This window comes from Phodopus roborovskii, unplaced genomic scaffold (genome assembly GCF_943737965.1).
Source record: "Phodopus roborovskii unplaced genomic scaffold, PHOROB, whole genome shotgun sequence".
Classification (NCBI taxonomy): Eukaryota; Metazoa; Chordata; class Mammalia; order Rodentia; family Cricetidae; genus Phodopus; species Phodopus roborovskii.
This window is the reverse complement of record NW_026125281.1, coordinates 11,543,821-11,562,949: the sequence shown is the minus strand read 5'-3', so window position 1 is coordinate 11,562,949 and position 19,129 is coordinate 11,543,821. Positions and strand designations below refer to the sequence as shown.

General features: G+C 42.9%; 1 protein-coding gene across 2 annotated transcripts in view; it reads right to left on the bottom strand.

Moving 5' to 3' along the window:
* Positions 1-996: 996 nt before the first annotated feature.
* Positions 997-19,129, bottom strand: part of Ppp1r42 (protein phosphatase 1 regulatory subunit 42) — a 34,054-nt gene continuing 15,921 nt past the window's right edge. The window contains exons 6-8 of one of the 2 annotated variants that reach the window (XM_051197212.1): positions 14,579-14,710; positions 9,915-10,074; positions 997-1,306 (exon numbers count right to left, since the gene is read on the bottom strand). In XM_051197212.1, coding sequence (XP_051053169.1) covers positions 1,195-1,306; positions 9,915-10,074; positions 14,579-14,710 — 404 coding nt within the window. In that variant the 3' untranslated portion in view covers positions 997-1,194. Of the gene's footprint in view, positions 1,307-9,913; positions 10,075-14,578; positions 14,711-19,129 lie in introns of those variants that run through there. The other variant, XM_051197203.1, reaches the window with a different exon arrangement.

Genomic DNA, 19,129 nt, shown 5'->3' with positions numbered 1-19,129 from the left:
AGCGCTGCAAGGGAGCGGGGCGGCCGTGAGACGCCCTCGAGTCCCCCGTGCTCGGCGGCTGCCGAAGGCGCACGGGGCTCCCCCGGCCCCCGCAGAGGCATCCCGCCCGCCCGCCCGCCCGGGGAGCCGGTGCCGCGGGTCCCCCGCCTCCTCACCTTCCCCCGCGGAGGCCGTGCGTGCGGGGCTCCGGGGAGCAGTGCAGGGCGACCAGGGGCGTCGAGCAGTCACTCCATCCCCGTGCAGCCTCTGCTGCCGCCTTTTATGCGGCTGCCCAGAGCCGGCAAGTGGGAGGCCCGCGCAGGCACGTCGGGCGAGGCGGGCGCCCGCCCGAACCCTAAGGCGAGGGGCGACCGCGCCTCGGAGCCGCCCCCTCGGCGCACAGACTCATCCATCAAACCGCTCGGGGGCGGGACGGACACCTGGCCCCGCCCCCTGGCCGCTCGGGACCCCGCGGGTCCTCGCTCGGTGCAGCCTGCCTTTCTGCTCCCGGAGCTGAGCGTGCGTCCTGCAGTTGGACCCCTTCCTCGGTACACCGTGACCTAGAGACCCGCCATCGCCCCCCGCCCCTTTGACCCGCGCGCCCAGGACCAGACCCCACCGGAGCGGAGCGGACCGGCCCCGGAGAAGCCGCCCGTCGCCGCGTGGGCGGGGCCCAGGTCTGCAGCCCGCACCGGCCTTCGCGGGGAAGCCGCCCCGACACGATCCTCGCTGCAGCCCACGCTCCAGAACCGGGCCCAGAGCATCACATACTGACCGTCAGAGAGGACACTGCTCGCCTGTAGATTCTTGGACGTTTTCCCGGCAGATTTGTGACTTTCCACGTCGGGGTTAACCAAGCCGCAGATAGGAGTAGCTCAGCACACTTACACCGCCATGAACCAGATGTGTTGAATGTTGTTAGTGAACCAGAGTGATCCTTAGCTGCAGTGGGCTTTAGGTTTGGAAAGCACGCCCAGATACCATGGATTCAAGGCTCGTATGCTATAAGACACCACATTCTATTTCCTGGTAAATTTTATTTAACAACTAATAAAGTAAATAGATCCTGGAATTCACACACGGAAGGTAAAGTCTCCGATTCTAAAAGAAACAAATCAAACAAGAACTTATACACCGAGATAACCGAAGCCTACAAACCCTCACGACACGCCGTTGCCTAGCTCTATGAAGAAAGCAAATCAAACGAGGCTGAATTTACTCCTTTTCCTCATACAAAGTTTCCTTTACTTGTGGGTTTCGCAGAAGGTGAGGTTCATGGATATCGTTTTTTGTTAGCAAGCTTTCAGATTCCTTCAAAGACAGATTCCTGTATTTATAAACAAAAACAACACGCCAGCATTTAATTAACTTGATAGGCATAAAATAAAAATAAACAAATACATAGAACCCAGGACATACTAAGGTGGTACAGGCTCATAGCTAGTCAGGCTTTAAAAGCAAGCAGAAACATTTCCGGCTTTGGGAGGTACACGGAAATAAGGCGGCTAGGCTGGCTGTGGCCCTGCAGGGATGCTGGAGTTGCTTACTTTTGCCCCTGCCTCAAAGGCCTCAGTCTAGTTTATTGCTCTCCTGCTGCCCGTGTGCGCCCTGGAGTAGTGAGAAAGGGACTAGCGTTCACAGACCAGATCGCCAGCCTCTTTTTGGTCCCATATTTGCTACCGTAGGCAGACTGATTTTACGTCCAAATTGCTGAAAGAGACTAGTATTTTCAGGGACTTTTGAATATAGATAATCCCCAAACTTCAGTATTACATCCCTAAAGTAACAGGTGCCATATGGTGCTTTTCGTGTGCTGATTACTTAGTGGGCATTTTCTCATTTCGCCTTTACAAAAAGCGAGGTTTTACATTTTACACTTGGGAGGACAGGGTTATCCAGGATTGGACAACTAGTCATACCTAGTAAATGACTAAGGCGGGGTCAGACCAGGTAGATTGTCCCTAACGTTTACGATCTTTGTCATACTACCGAGTGTTTGTATTTTACAAAATAGTTTCTGTGTCTATTAAGATACATACTTAGACTGATTGACACCTTATTTGCAGACCAAATAAATGTTCATAGTCTATCTTTCTTTGAAGTTCCTAGTTGTCTAGTTTTCCAAAAGTATGACTTTAGAATGCCATAGATTTTATTCACTGAGTGTGATGTAAATCTTAGAAATATTAAGCCTTTTAAATATGTCACATATGTTAGAATTGTCTGTATAATAAAAGCTAAAAAGCAAATATCTCATAGCAGAGAATAAGATATTCAGACATTTTATACTATACATACATTTTGTATCTATTAAACCATAAATTGGCTTCAACTATTTCCCTCATTGTTTAAATTAAAGAATAACTTTTAGCCTGGTACTGTGGATTAATCCCAGCACTTGGGAGGCAGGCAGGCAGGCAGATCTGTGAGTTTGAGACCAACCTAATCTACATTTCAAGTTCCAGGACATCCAGAGCTATTCAGAGAGATAATCCTGTCTCAAGACAAACAGATAACTTTCATAGTTAAATTTATCATTTGAGTGTATAGTTTAGCAAGTTTAGGGAAAATGTATACTGTACTCTAGCTACCATCCAAATAAGGACACAGACCTCCATCATCTGTAATAATTCCATTTCCTTAGTCAACCCTTTCTCCTACTCCTAGTTCCTGGGAAGTCCTGATCTGTTTTCTATCACCATGGTTCCCCTTTTGCCAGAATATCACATAAATAGAAGCGCATAGTGGTTTCTTTTAAAGTCTCAGTACTTTCCCTTAACAAGGGTTTTTTTGTTTGTTGGTTTTTTTTTTTTTTTAGATCTATTTTGTATAGTGTTCTGTCTGCATGCCTACAGGCCAGAAGAGGGCACAAGATCTCATTACAGATGGCTGTGAGCTACCATGTGGTTACTGGGAATTGAACTCAGGACCTCTGGAAGAACAGTCACTGTTCTTAACCTCTGAGCCATCTCTCCAGACCCCTTAACAATGTTTTTGAGACCCATTCATGTTGAGTTTATCAATGGTTCACTTCTTCTCATTGCTGAGTGGCATTTTGTGTGTGTGTGTGTGTGTGTGTGTATTACAGATTATTCATATCCCACTTGAGATATATTTGTCTTAAATATTTAATAATTTCAAATAGACCATTCTAAACACCCAGGTAAAGTTTCTCTTGAGTATACATTTTCATTTCGCTTAGGAAAATTTCTTGAACTTTCCAATGCATCAAACGATCATGCTAAGGGCCTCCTGATTTTGCATTCCCATTTTTAGTGCATGAGTTCTAGCAGCTCGATATCTCATCACTATTTAGAGACTTACTTTTATTTCTCATCTATTCTAATATGCTGGGGCTGTATGTGTGTGTGTGTGTGAGAGAGAGAGAGAGAGAGACAGACAGACAGAGAGAGAGAGTGTATCCAGGCTCCGCCCATCTGTACCCACTAGTGCTGCAGTGTTGGGGTGCAGGCCTGTGCTGCAGTGCTGGGCTTTAAGTGGGTGCTGGAGATCTGAACTCAGGCCCTTTAGCTTGTGTGATATGCGCTTTACTGACTGAGCGAGCCATCTCTCCATGGCTCCACTGTTAACGACAGAGACTGAGCCGATGTTGACCTAGAGCTCTCGCTTGCCAGGCGCTCTTGTGTCACAGGCCCAGTATGCTGCCCACATTGCTCTCACCCCGAGTGGCTGCAGGTGCCTTTAGCCGCATAGGGGTGTGCTCGTCCATTCATCTCCGTCACCTCCTCACTCGCTTCCCTTTCTGTACCTTCCTGGACCTGGGACTGAGCAGAGTCATTCAGAGTTTGACTGCTTGAGCCAGAAAATTCTTTTATTAAGAGTTCTAGTATTTCAAACTTATTTGAGTAATAAAGATTTACCTTTCAAAGTATAGGCCTTTTAGAATGGAAAGTAAGAGTTGGGTTAAATTTGGCTTAGATAGTTTATAGAGTAAGCTATTGATAGCACTGAAGGCAGAATTTCCAAAGACTAGCTTAGTCTGTAAAAAACGGAAAATCTTGATGTTGCTGCCCACCATTGCTCTTGGTGGGAGTCGGTATCCCACTCTCAAGAGTTAACATTTTATCTACATTACTGATACACACAATGTTTATTTGGCACATGAAATTAAATATACTGAAGGGAAGGCTAGCAAAGCAAAACTAAAGGCATTTTGACTTTGCAAGTGTGTTTATGTAAAAGCATCCTAGAGTTTTAGGGCTAAAATATTACCACAGTCCTTAAAATTCTTTCTGAAGCACAGAGATCTGTTATTACAACTGTTTAAACATACCCTTACCAGTCGTGAAAGCTAGGCATTTTAACTATTAAATCCCGCTTTTAATTCAAAGACACTTCTTCCCACAGTTTAGCAAGTAACTTAGCTGGGTATTTCATAAATAGTAAACCAAAACAGAGGGGGATGGATATCCCTGAGAATTACGAGCCCCAAGGATTTGTGTTCCTTGAGGTTGTCTGAAACCCAGCATAGCCTAACCCGTCTGGAAAGGTATTTTTACATTAGCAAAATGGTTATGGTTGTCAGGGTTGCTTGCGCGTGATAGTTAAGTAACTTTGTCTTCTTCATGGGATAGTGCTGTACAGTACTGTAGGTGGATCTTAGGAACAACTTACATGGATTTAATGTCTATTATTAAATCACTAAGGTTCAAGGACCCCCTAGCATATTTGAAAAGAGAGGAAACATCTGTCAGAATTACTTACTGTGACAACCACAGAGGAAAGCAATAATATGTACTGCTCTTGCTTATTTAATACCATACATTATCTTTAATTGAACAAGGAAAGCATTTGTTCACAATCAGCCTTTAAATAAAAAATAGGCTAGAGCTAATCTTTAATTAAAGTGTACTTTGATAGTATCAAGTTCAGTTTGAGGGTCACAAACAACGTCAATAAGTCTGACTTTTTTTCTCCCTGCAGGGAAAGCAGGCTTGTGTAAATATACACGTGTAGACTGCATGCATTTATAAGAGACAGGGAAAACATTCCCCTGTCTTTGGACAGATGTTGCTTCGCAGTGCTACACTTTGCATACGGGCACAACTCCCAGTGTGCAGAGCCCTCAAGGAGTGTGCAACAGATTGTTGCTTTTGGAACACATACCATTTTCTACATCTCTACAGGCAGGCTCCTCACCTCGAATGTTAAAATAGCTTGTAAAAATATGTTATGGATGCCGGCTTGTTCTCACCTTTAAAATAGTTAAGGGAAAGAGTTGCTTTAATAGAGTCTCTTAGAAACTGAAAATCTGATCGTTGTGTTTGTGTTCAGATGGGTTTGTTGTGTGTGTGTGTGTGTGTGTGTGTAAACACATCATGCTAGGCAAATATGCTCTACCACTGAACCAACACTCTTGGCCAAATTATTATTTTGGGGGGGAGATTGTTTTTACTGAAAATGTTTTCCATTTTACAGACTAACTCCAGTTCCCTCTCCCTCCCATTCTCCCACCCCACCCTCTTCCTAACCCCCCACCCCCATCCAATGGGAGATGTTTTTTAGGGAAAAAATTGGTTTTGCTTTCTTTCTTTGATTTTTTAATAATTTTTTATGTGCATTGGTGTTTTGCCTACATGTACATCTGTGCAAGGGTGTCGGATCCCCTGGAACTGGAGTCTCAGACAGTTATAAGTAGCCATGTAGGTGCTGGGAATTGAACCTGTATCCTTTGGAAGGATTAACCACTGAACCATCTCTCCAGCCCCCTCAGGCCAAATCATTAACACTTGTTGTTAGTACTTTACCTCTCTTCGGACTTTAGTCTCACTATCTTTCAGGGTTTGTTTTTTGTTTTTGTTTGACATTAACTTACTGAAGTTCTCATAGCTGCATTCATAGATGAAAGTGCTGAGCCATATTTTGCCTTCTGCCTTACATGTGTGGTATATCTCAATTAAAAATGGAGATTTCATACATGAGTCATGATTCAGAAACAAAAATGGAAACTAGTCCATGTGAACAAATAAAAAGGTTTCCTCTCCAACAGGCACAAACACACACACATACACAAACCAAAACAATACAAAACAAACAAACAAAACAAAACTTCTGTGAAACACCTGGGGAAGTTTCATAATATATCTTGTCACCGATTAAAGAGAGACATAACTAATATTACCGTGTAGTCAGACTAAAATTTTTGGAGTCACTAAAACAGTATTTGGTGGTGTGGGATAATGTTCTTGTTCACTGTAAAGATTTGCCACTCATATTGCTTTAGAAAATGCTGCCTGGCCAGGAGCCAGGCGGGAAGTATAGCAGGGTCTACCAGACTAAGAGAATTCTGGGAAGAGGAAGGCAGAGAAGCTGCCACCAGCCAGACACACAGGAAGCAAGATGAGAACGCCTTACTGAGAAAAGGGACCAAGCTATGTGGCTAAATAAACATAGATGAGAATTATGGGTTAATTTAAGTAGTAAGAGTTTGTTAGTAATAAGCCCGAGCCACAGGCCAAATAGTTTATAATTAATATAAATAAGCCTCTTTGTGTTTATTTGGGGCGACTGGACAGGACACGCTGTCTACAATTTGGTATGCTTTCAGGGAAACGGTTACCTGAGGAGACAATAAACATTTAAAAGGGGACATTTGCATAACATTTTCCCTCACAGGATGAAACTGAAAACTCAGTTGAACATGCTCCTTTCCCACAGTGGCAGGAGCTCATCACAGAGCCTGAGCTCTGCTGCTGTTTAGGACAGTTGATCTTTGCAGCAGGGAGGGAGTTTTCTCTTTAAAAAACACCTTTAGCTCTGAGGTCCTAGTTGGGACAAGGAGAGGAGAGTGATCCTGTTTCATTAGTGTGCTCCTAACGATTTGGACTTTGCACATGGATGCAGAGCATATGCTGGGTATCACAGCTCACTACGGATCCAATTACTATGTGGTAATGTATAAAACTCACTGACTTTGTTTTTTGAGGCTGTGTATATTATCCATGTTTGTTGCCTAATCCACCTTGTGGCATGCCAACTTTTGTGGAATATGTGTACACTGAAGATATATTGCTGTCACTGCTTTAATGAAGAGCTGAATGGCCAATAGCTAGGCAGGAAATATAGGCGGGATGCCTAGGCAGAGAAAGAGGAAGTAGGAGATGAATCAAGTTGCAAAAGAGTTGCCTACCAGTGTGGAGGAAGCAGGATGGGCGGGCAGTACGGACAGATGAGGTATCAAACCATACAACTGAACATAAATTAACAAACATGGGTCTCGAAAACCCAAAAATAAGTAAATGATATGGGTTACTTTAAGATATAAAAACTAGTTAGGAAGAAAACTAAGCTGAGGCCAAGCTTTCATAATTAATAAGTCTCTCCTGGTGGTAGTGGTGAACACCTTTAGTCCCAGCACTCAGAAGGCAGAAGCAGGCAGATCTCTGTGAGTTCAAGGCCAGCCTGGTCTACAGAGCTAGTTCCAGGACAGGCTCCAAAGCAATACAGAGAAACCCTGTCTTGAAAAAACAAAACAAAACAAAACGAAGTCTCTGTGTCATTATTTGGGAGCTGGCTGGTGAGACAGAAAGAGACCCGTTACAACCAACGGTACTTAGAGAAGCCTTTGACAAAGAAACACAATGACAAACCTGAGCTGTGGAATTTACACGGGGGTCGTCTGTCTTTCAGAGACTAAAGGGTGCCGTGGGAATGCTGGTTTTGGAGGTTGTGCGTGAACAGCAAACATGTTCTCACACAGCTCCCATATGAACAAAGAAGCAAAGCTAGGACTCTGTAGTTTTTTTCTCCCCTCTCTCCGGCATTTTCAGACTTACAGACCCACGCACCGCAGCATCCCCGAGCGCCCCTGCCCCTATCCGGGGAGGTGTAGAACAGGGACGGGGCTTCTTCTGATGGGTGTGGCTAGACACAGATTGACAAGACCGTGGCAGGAGAATCACACGACAGTCCCAGGCCGTTCTGGGAAGAGGGGTACAATCCCACAATACATCACCCACGGGCTCTGATTAATCTCTCAGTGACTTGTGCATTGCCCTTCACTATAGTGTAATGAACACTATTGCGTGACTGGGGACAGCAGAGCAATCATCGGGTTGATTATAAATGCAAAGGGAAGCTGGAGAGATGGCTCAGTGGTTAAGAGCACTGGCTGCCCTTCCAGAGGTCTGGAGTTCAATTCCCAGCAACCACATGGTGGCTCACAAACCATCTATAGTAGAGTCTAATGCCCTCTTCTGGCATAAAGGCATACTTGCAGATAGAGCATTCACACACATAAAAATAATCTCCCCCTCCAAAAAAAAAAAAAAAAAAAAAAAAGTAAACGGATGCAAAGGGTGGGCTGGGCTGTAACTCAATGGTAGACATGCTTGTTTTGCATGACTGAGGCCCTAGGTTTGATCCTAGTGCTGCTCAGGAGAGGACAGAGATTGAACAAATGAGAGAGGGAAACTCAAAATAAATGGGAAAAAGGTTGAAGCAAAATGTATAGAATGTGTTATCATCTATCTGGCTAGCAACACTCACAGCACAGCCACATACACAGCAATTGTGGCAGATCTGGCTCCCACCTGGCTTGCAAAAGATTTGAGATTAGGATTGCCTAACTAGAGGGTTTTTTTTTGTTTGTTTGTTTGTTTGTTTGTTTTTGTTTTTGTTTTGTTTTTTTAAAGACAGAACCTGTTTTAGCTCAGGTTGGCCTTGAAGTTGTGTAGCTGATAACAATCTATTGTGGGGTATTATTTTAAGGTGTGTGACTTTTGTTTTTGCTGTGGACCATGTGCTTATGCTGCGTCTGTGTAACTGTGAAGCTGTGATTCTTTGCCTGTCTAAAACCCCTGATGGTCTCTAAAGAACTGGCCGGCCAATAGTGAGACGGGAGCAAGGGTAGGCGGGGCTGGCAGGCGGAGAGGAGAAAGAGGAGGAATCTGAGACATGAAGGAGCAAGAGAACAAGGAGAGGCGGATGCTGCAGGCCAGCCACCCAGCCAGTCACGGAGCAAGAGTGAAAGTAAGACATACAGAAGCAAGAAAAGGAAAAAGCCCAGAGGCAAGAGGTAGTCAGGATAATTTAAGTTTAGGAAAACTGGCAAAAAAAAAAAAAAAAGCTAAGGTCAGGCATTCATAACTAAGAATAAGCCTCGGTGTATTCATTTTAGAGCTGGATGGCGGGCCCCCCAAAAGCACCCGAGAGCCCTAAAGAGTAAAGAGCAAAAGAGAAAAGAAAAACAAACAAAAACCAACCACCTTGAACACCTAGTCATCCCGCTTCAGCCTCTAGCCTTCTGGGATTGTGGTCAAGCCTTATCGTAGCTTGCTTCTTGTTTGAATGTTTACGTTGTGTTATTTAATATATGGGAAGTATATATTTTAGAACAAGTGAGGTTATTTTCCAGAATGGTGTAACTTTGTATAAAAATAATGTCATCTTAAAAAAAAAAAAAAAAAAAAAAAAAAAAAAAAAAACCTGTTTTCTCATCCGGAGGACCATAACAGATTTATATAGAACTAAATAGTATAGAATCAAAGCTTAGAATGGAGATGCGACTTTTTTTTCATAAACCCCTTTGGGAGTGAATGCAACTTCTAATGTCCTCAGAGAGAGCAGGGTCATAACCTTTGGGGCCATCTGACTCATTCTCCTCATTCTACTGACCCCCATCCACCGGGGCCCACTGTCACCTTCCTTTAGAAGCTCCTTCCCCGGGGTCATTCAGACACCTTTACCCACATCTTCAGGGACCTTTACCTCACTGAGTGCATCAAATCAAACTGCCGACTTCTGCAGAGCCATCCCCCACCTCTGCCTCTGCAGTTGGATGGCGTTTGCCCTGACCGACCCTGACGTTGACTGAGAACAGAGGGCTTGGAGGGTCCCTCTGCATCTGTGATATCACTCAGGGGACCCCACTCCCTCGAACGAGGAAACCCAAGCAAACATTTGAAAGAACCTACCCCATGTCTTCAGGAATTTGAGTTTTATCTTCCTGGGAACATTCTGAAGATGGATTTCCACTTACAAAGTACCTCTGTGCATCAGAGAAAAAGACTACTTTTGGCTTACCCACCTGTGGGTAACAAACAGGAACTATATGACGTATTGTTTCAAAGTTACCTGTAGTGTACAAAGAATTAAAAGCATCCTGCTTTGAAACTAATTACTAGATTCTCAAATGACATTTTTCATATCTTAAATTATATATTATAGAATGGAATTAAACAAAGGCAAATAAACCCACAGTAAAAATCAATAATAAAATTAATATCCAAAACAAAACACCACAGACTTTGATACAGAAAAACCACACAGGAAAATTCATAATTAATTGTTATAAAGAAAGTGGACATGCTAGCATTAATATTAACATTAACTGACTTAAATTTTGCTTTTCTAAATTTATTTTCAAAGTAACCTCTAGGGCATGGGTCAGTTGTGTTGTTGGGACTAGTTCATATCTTTACCTGAGCAATTCTCATTCCATATCATGTATAGTTTCCAGCATGATGTCACATCTAGAGGGGACTGCCTTGTTTACCTCTATTCCCAACTGCCTTCAATAGTCCACTATCCAACTATCCAATGCTTAACCATTTTCCTCAATGTTAGAGATTAAACTCAGGGAGGGTCTCATCCTGAGCTGCCTTTAAAAATATTTATTAAATCAATATATTAATCTTCCATAGGCTATGAAAGCAAATACTTTTAAAAAGTTCAATCATTTTGGATCTTATTGAAATACTTGATTATATTTCCAGCTTCGATTTACATGGCTATATTTAGGATTATTTCTTAACTGTAAGATTCTTGAAGTCAGGAACTACAATCTACATAATTTTACTTTAATTCCCAGTATAGAGCTACACATTTAGAAGGCTTCCAAATATATAAAGTATATTAAAACTTTTAAAAATTGAGGGTGTATGAAGATGGTCCCTCTTTGTGGTGGCTGATTTTGATTGTTTTGTGTGCAGGGGTGACGGGGATGTCTCAGTGGATAAGTACACTTGCTCCTTAACATAAAGACTAGAGTTTGAATCCCAAGTTCTGCACTGGGCAGCTCACAAATGCCTGTAACTCCACTCCCAGGGACCTACCCTCTTCTGGCCTCTGTGAGCACCCGCACATGCCTGTGCGCATGCGCACAAACATTAACGCGGAAATGGCTGGAGGACGAGAGCAGCACACATCTGTGACACGCTTACAGGGGATAATTAGATGCTGAGGCCTCCGTACTAATGGCGAGTGGAAAATCATCTATAATCTGATAGCATTTGAGGAGCTGGTTAAAAGGTGGGAAGCAAGGCTTCACTGGAGGAAGTAGGTGTCTGGGGACACGTCCTTAGTGGCTCTTACTTGCCCTGGCTCCTTTCTCTGTTTCCTTTTCTCTGCCTCCTGGCTACCAAGAAGTAAAGAGCTGCTTGTGTGAAACGCTCTCCTGCCACGCTTTGCCTAAGCACATGAGTGGGGTAACCAAGGGCTCAACCAACCCTCTGATACTATGAGCCAAATTACATTCTTCTTCATTCCTAGTCACAGAACTAAGGAAGTACCCACATGTTCTCCGTCATCACTTAACACCTGCTGCTTTTGTTTCGTTTGAGACAAGGTTTCATGCAGCCTGAGGCTGGTTCTGAACTTCTGATACCTTTATCCTCCCTTCCAAATTCTGGAATTACCAGCATGTACTGCCATGCCTGGATTTTTTTTTTAAGTTTTATTTTATGTGTGTGTGTGTTTTGCCTACATGTGTATATGTGTACCACATGCATGCCTGGAAAAAAAAAACCAAACATGGTCTTAGCCGATAAGCCATCTCTCTCCAGCCACCCCACCTCCTGCCCCGACCACACATGTTTTTTTTTTTTTAAATAATGGCCATTCTGGCTGATGTGAAAACTCATCTCCATGACTACGGAGTCAGCATCATCTTTATTGTGCTGACCATTTTTAATGTCTCTTTACAAATGCCCACTCAAGTCCCTAATCTATTTTGAAATCAGGTTATTAATACCCCTTTGCCCTTGAGTTGTAGAAATCTCCTATTTTGGAGATTAACTTCTGTCTGATATATGGTTTGGAAGCATTTTCTTTCATCCCATAGGCTTCACTGCCTTTTTTCATTTCTTGTGTAGAAACTGCTCGGTTTGATCCTGTCTGACCTAATTATTTCTGGTTTTCTGTCTGTGTCTTCATGGTTACAACCATGGGGTCATTGCCGAGATGAGTCCCATGGCGCTCCACTATGTCTCCTTCCAGGAGTTTTATGATGGCGTGTCTTTACCTCTCTAGTCCACCTTAAATTGATTTTGAGGATGAGGGTACAGTGTTCTTTTCTTTTGACTGTGGCTATGTTCCCAAAGCTGCTGGAGCTACTGCCCTTTTTCATTGTGTGTTTTTGCCACAGTTGTCAAGATCAGCTCACGCACACTCGTGGCTTCGTCTGTGGGATTTGTGGTGCCCACGGCTCTCGGTTCATCCTCCACTAAGTTCCATACTGTTTCGATTACTGCACTTTGAAATCAGAAAGCCTCTAGCTTTCTTCTTCCTCGAGATTGATTTGGTTATTTATGATCTTTGTGATTCCATATTTAATTTAGAATATTTTTCTTAGTTTCGTAAAAGCTGCCATAATTTTCAGAATGCAGGTATGTCACCTTCCCAGGTGGATTTATCTCTGGGTCCCTGACCCTTTGGGTGCTGTGTTGAACTGGACAGTTTTCCAACCTCCTTTCAGATATTTTATCGTGGGTGTTTTCATATAACTTTAAAGACTGCATTTGTTAATTAGTTTTGGCCACATTAATTATAAAGAGCTTAATTAGGGTTCCTTTGAGAAAATTAAATGATTAATTTCAAAGGTTGTAGGCTTTAAGGTACATTATAATTATTACTTCACCAAATTTCATTGAAGAAGTTTAATTCACATAGCTGCCTGTGGATTACAAAAAAGTCTTTTGAAACCTATGAAGATGAAATGAATATTATTTTAGCACAGGCTTAGTTTTGGGGTGAATGCTGACATTTAATTCTACTGGTACTTCAATATTAATAAGGTGCTTTGATATGATACTGAAAGCCATAAAAAGCTGGTGTGTGTGTGTGTCAGTGGGAGAGAAACAGAGAGAGACAGAGACAGAGAGACTGAAGCTAGCACTCCATACACCACTGAGCTAGCATGCCCAGCCCTTCCTTACTTTGAGACAGGGTAAGTTGCCTAGGCTGGCCTCAAACTAGAAATCCTCCTGCCCTAACCTTCTAAATATCTAGGAGTACAAGTGTGCACAGGACTGTGCAGGGCTACAAGGTTACAATACATCCAGGAGGGAAAACAGAAGAAGTTTCAGACCATGAAAAATGTGCATTGCCAGCACGGTATCAGTCATTGACGTACTGTCACCTAACAAAGTCCCAGCTCTCCTAAACGATTTTCAATCACCCCACCCTCCTCACCCCAACCTTGTCCTAGAGTGGCAGGCCTCTGTGCTCGCCATCCCCCTGACCTAACAACCCGTCTGGAACTCTGGAACGCTTCCATCCGTTGCATCCAAAGATGCCAAGAAGAGTGATCTGTGGGGCCAGACAGTTGTGTGCAGACTCTGTGGGGACATTACTAGAGCAGAGCGCCTCCCAATCCAGCAAGTGTAACATTGCCCTTACTGATATTTAGTCGCATTAATTAGGCAAAGGTTAGTGTGTCCTTTTTAACACCATTGTGTATTATAATCCAAGCATTTAGGCTTTAGCGTGTGTAAGAAGTAAACCAGCCACAGAGTATAGGTCAGATGTCGTTAACTTACACCCAATTTTAATATTTGTTTATAATTTTGATTTTTTTTGGATGGGTCTCACTCTGCTGCCCAGCCTGTCTTGGAATTCACCATGTAACTCAGGCTAGACTTCCTGAGTAATTCAATTATGGGTGTGAGCAACCATGTGTGACAGACACATTTTAATTTTTTATCCTAACGACAAAAGTAAGGTTTTGCACTAATGTTAACTATACAGTGACTTAGGTTTGGCAATTTATACCTTAACTGTTTTATCACTTATGCAACTGATATTGTGTACCTTTGCTGGAATAAAACTTCAAAGTTTCCCCACACTCATGACATAACCATGCTTACGTGATGGACACAGGCACAACCAATGAAACCCAGTGCAGGGTTGGTTTGTTCGCACCGGCTACCGTCTGCATTGCTGCCCGTTCGCACCGGCTACCGTCTGTCTGCATTGCTACCCGTTCGCACCGGCTACCGTCTGCATTGCTACCCGTTCGCACCGGCTACCGTCTGCATTGCTGCCCGTTCGCACCGGCTACCGTCTGTCTGCATTGCTGCCCGTTCGCACAGGCTACCGTCTGCATTGCTGCCTGTTCGCACAGGCTACCGTCTGCATTGCTGCCCGTTCGCACTGGCTACCGTCTGCATTGCTGCCCGTTCGCACTGGCTACCGTCTGCATTGCTGCCCGAAGTTCCTAACAGGTGTGTGTACCTTTATTGACCACTGTGTGCTGTCTGTGTTTTTACCACAGGCCCTGAGCACCGCTCCCCTCCTTTTCTAGGAGTTTTTAGACTATTCACTGTGCTTGGGGTGTGGTGGGCTAGTGACAGGCACTTACTGATGTAGGAGTTGCTGGGGTCTTCGCTTTTAATGCTCTTTTTCCTGCTGACTTTCTTGGCATCCTTGCATGCTTTCCAATTCATTAGGAACTGCCTTTCCAGATTTTTTATTTCTTTTCCATCTAGAAATTCTGGAGAAGATATGTAAGTTAAAAGTGGAGCACAGCCCAGTAGTGGTGGCGCACACCTCTAATCCCAGCACTCGGGAGGCAGAGACAGACAGATTTCTGTGAGTTCGAGGACAACCTGGTCTATAGACTGAGTTCTAGGACAACCAGAGCTACACAGAGAAACCCTAACCCCCCTCCCGAAAAACAAATTTAAAAACCTCCAAAATTATATATATATATATAATAAAATGATATATACTTAAGGTTTGTTACATAAGTTACATCATAAGCTAAAATAAAGTTTTCCTTTAAAATACCTTAGACATGTTAGCTAATCCTATCATTCAGGAAATTGGGGCTGGACAATTACCATGAGTTTGAGAATGGCCCGGCTACTGTAATGAATTCTAGGTTAGCCTGGGATACAGAGCGAGATCTTGTTCCAAACAACAACAAAAATAGCAGTGTCAGGAATGGGTTACATCTTCTTGATTTGTTGCCTGAGAGGCACCACGGAAGCTCTCAAATATCACCGGCTATTGGTTGCTCTCCACAAACTGATGGTGCAGCCCTGTTGCTGAAGACAACGCTTAGGTATGTCATCTAACACGGAGCAGTTGAGCTGGTGCCCAGTCTGAGGCTTCACCCCTAACAACTACCACTCATGGTACTGAAAGGTACTCTGCATGCTACCAGAGTAGAGATACAATCCTATCCTCGCTACAAACCCTGCGACCTACAATGGTGACCTGCCCCCAGGATACGTTGATGCCATAGTGGCAGGAACACTTTTTGATGGAATCAGTGCTTGACACTGACAGGGTGGCCAAGATCCTCAAAATGGATAGGTAATCAGCCCCGGGGAAACTAAATGGTGGTGTTCTGCTCAAGGAACATAGCAATAAAATGACTCCTAATGGGACTCTGCTATACTCATAGATCAGTGCCTTGCGCAGCCCTCGTCAGAGAAGCTTCTTGTAGTAAATGGGAACTAACAAAGACCCACAAGGGGACAGTGTACAAAGTGTTAAAGCCTTCCCCGTCAGGACTCAGAGATACATACTCAAGAGGTGGCAGAAGTACTGTAAGGACCAGAGGTGATGGATAGGTCTAAAGAAACTGACTTCCAGACACAAGAGCGGTGCACATATGAACTCACAGAGACCATGGTAACAACATGCACAGGGCCTGCACAGATTCAAAGCAAACGGTCCCAACACTGAGATGCCGGCGTAGACATGGGCTCCCCCCACTACCAAGAATCTATCTGCAACTAATACCTGCTGGAAAATGGAAAAAAACAATCAGTTCCCTCTCAATGAGTCTCTGGGTCCCATGCCCAGAGCACAAAACAAACTCAGTGGTATTTTTGCCTTATTTTCTTTGCTTGGGCATTTTTTTTTTGTCCCATTGGTCTTTTGCTTGTTTATTTTCCATTTTTTATGTTTTTGTTATTTTTAAGAGAGAGAAGGCATGGCATTGGATGTGTGGGGAGGGGAGGGATTTTTGGGAGGTGTAGGGGAAGGGGGAAACCTGATCAGAACATATTGTGTGAAAGAATTTGTGTAGAAAAAAGTCCTTATTCACACACTTATTTTTAATTTATGCTCTTACTCATTTCATTTTTGTGATGTGGTGTGTGGCTGTGTATGTGTACCCTCTTGCGTGCTTGCACACGCGTGCATGGGTGTGTAGAATGCAGAGATTGCTGTCAAGCTTTATCGATCTTTGAGTCAGAGTTTCTCGTTGAGTCTGGAGCTTACCAGCTGGAAGGACCAGCTCCTCAGTGGGTTCCAGGGAACCTGTGGACTTCCTCCCCAGAGCTGGTATCACAGGCAAGAGCACCCACCATTCCTGGCTCTTCGCATGGCTTCAGGGGATCCGAACTTAGATCCTCATTCATAACAAGCGCTTACTGACCGCCTCTCTTACATTTGTTGAGTTTTTATTTTTCTAATTTAAAATAGAATATGCCACTTATTACAAGGACTGGGGCATGATGAAAGAACAGGAAAAGTGTCGTTCATTACCCACACCCTGCCTTCCCATCACTGCCAAGGATGCTAAGGTCACATGACAACCATGCCGTCTTTCAAAGTAGAAATCTTATTATAAACAAAAGTGTTTTTATAAACTTAATTATTGGTCTTAGAAAATAGTAATATAAAAGACAGGTATACCAGCACACGCCTTTAATCCCAGCACTCAGGAGGCAGAGGCAGGTGGATCTCTAAGTTCAAGGCCAGCCTGGTCTACATAGAGAGTTCCAGAACAGCCAGGGCTACACAGAAAGACTGTCTCAAAAAACAAAAAACAAAAAACAACAAAAAAAAAATTAAGAGAAAGAAAGGAAAGGAAAGAAAAAAAAAAGAAAAAGAAAAAGAAAAAGAAGAAGCCGAGAGGTGGTGGCTTACGCCTTTAATCCCAGCGCTGGAGAGGCAGAGGCTGGCAGATCTTTGTGAGTTTGAGGCCAGCCAGGTCTACAGAGTGCCAGGACAGGTTCCAAAGCAATACAGAGAAACCTTGTCTCAAAAAAGCAAACAAACAAAAAAGAAAAGAAAAAGAAAGAAAAAGAAAAAAATTCTATAAAATTTTAAGCACATCTTATTTTTATAACATGGTAAAGCCTTAATAATGCTTATTATGGCTGGCCTATGGGCTGTAATAGGACCAGCCTCCAGAGCTGGCCTATTGGTTTTAGGAGGTGAGAATTCAGCTATCATTACATTTTACTCCTTTAAAAAGAGGTTTTAAAATTCAGGTTATTCAGTTAAAATTACAATACAAGTACAATTTGTATAATGTAACATATTTGGAAAAATATAAAATACCAAAAAATTAAAATTTATTCTATAATGAGAAATAATCATTTGTGTACACTGACAGAGGCTACTTTAAAATATTTATTGGCAATGTTTTGTTTCTATGTGTGTTCATCTATTTGTTATATATTTATATCTATATTTATGTGTATAGATGGGTACCTTATACATAATGGAAGTCTCTATGGATAAAGCTTCACATATTACTTTAAAAATATTTTATTGTAACCAGGAGTAGTGGGGCATGCCTTTAATCTCAGAACTCTGGAGGCAGAGCCAGGGGGATCTCTGTGAGTTTGAGGCCAGCCTGGTAGGTGAGTTCCAGGACAGCCAGCCAGGGCTACACAGAAAAACCCTGTCTCAAACATATATATGATATATTAAGCATGGATATTCTGTAGGATACTGAACAAGTCCCTTACTTTGTTTGACCTATGTTACCTATGCTATAAAGTGGTTTGTGTAGCCTTTATTTAATAAACAGACCATTTTCCAACAATGGGTCTGCACAGTTTGTAGACCACCCTTCACCACTTATGTGATGTCTCCCACTGAGTCCAGAATGTCATAGGAAACAGCAAAGTTTTTTCGGTCACGTTCTTTCAGGGAGCCTGAGAATACTCTAATAAAATGTCAATCCTACTGCTGAAGTATTAATGCTGCTACTTAAATACTTGTAACACTGGGTTTTATTTAAAGTATAAAATCACTGATAAAACTGAGAACAGGGTAGTCTGTCCCTCATCCACAGGCGACAGACTCTGACTCCTTAGGAGCAGTGAGAACCCAGGCCCCAAAAGTGCCACATCCATCCTGCACATGCGCACCTGCGATAACGCCCAACTTAGGCAGAGATGGCTCACTACCAACAGGGCAACTGTACCCCTGGCATGTCACGTAAGCGATGTAGACATGCCCTTTCTCCAAATACCTTACTGCGCTGCGTGCAATGCATTTTCTAACTGTGGCTGCAGTCTCTGGAGGTGTAATCAATTAATGTTTTCTACGCCTTTCTTAACTAAGAAGTCGGCAAGATGTTTTGCCACCATAAAGATGATCCCTTTATGCTCAGTTTTCTCAACTGCTTGTCTTTACTGATGACTTTAGATGTTTGCTCTTGTGATAATTACATAGTGTTCTAGTGCATATGGGGTGACTATATTTATAGTCTTGAAAAAGCAGGTGACTGACATTGGTTAGTGAGACTTATTTCATCTTAATGATTTTCTCTCAACATTTGTGTCCACCCATGTTATGTCAACCAAATTTGTAGCGTTTGTTGAGGACTGGGTAAATTGTAAAACATGAAATGGTCAGTACTCTTTTAACATTTTTTTAAACTATTGTTGTTGTTTTGTTTTAAACTTGGTGAAAAGAAGAAAAATAAGGATGAAAAAGACAAAAAGTAAATGATTTACCATGTGTATACATGTGCATAGACTTGGAAGACATACACTAAAGTTTTAACACCAGAACTGATGGTGAGATCCAGAGTGATTCATTTTTCTTCCCTATATTTTTTCCTCTGTAGTGCTAGGGATAGAACTAGGGGCTTGTGCATACAAGGCAGGCCCTGTACCACTGTACTTCATCAACCCAGTGCTTTTAAAGTATTACT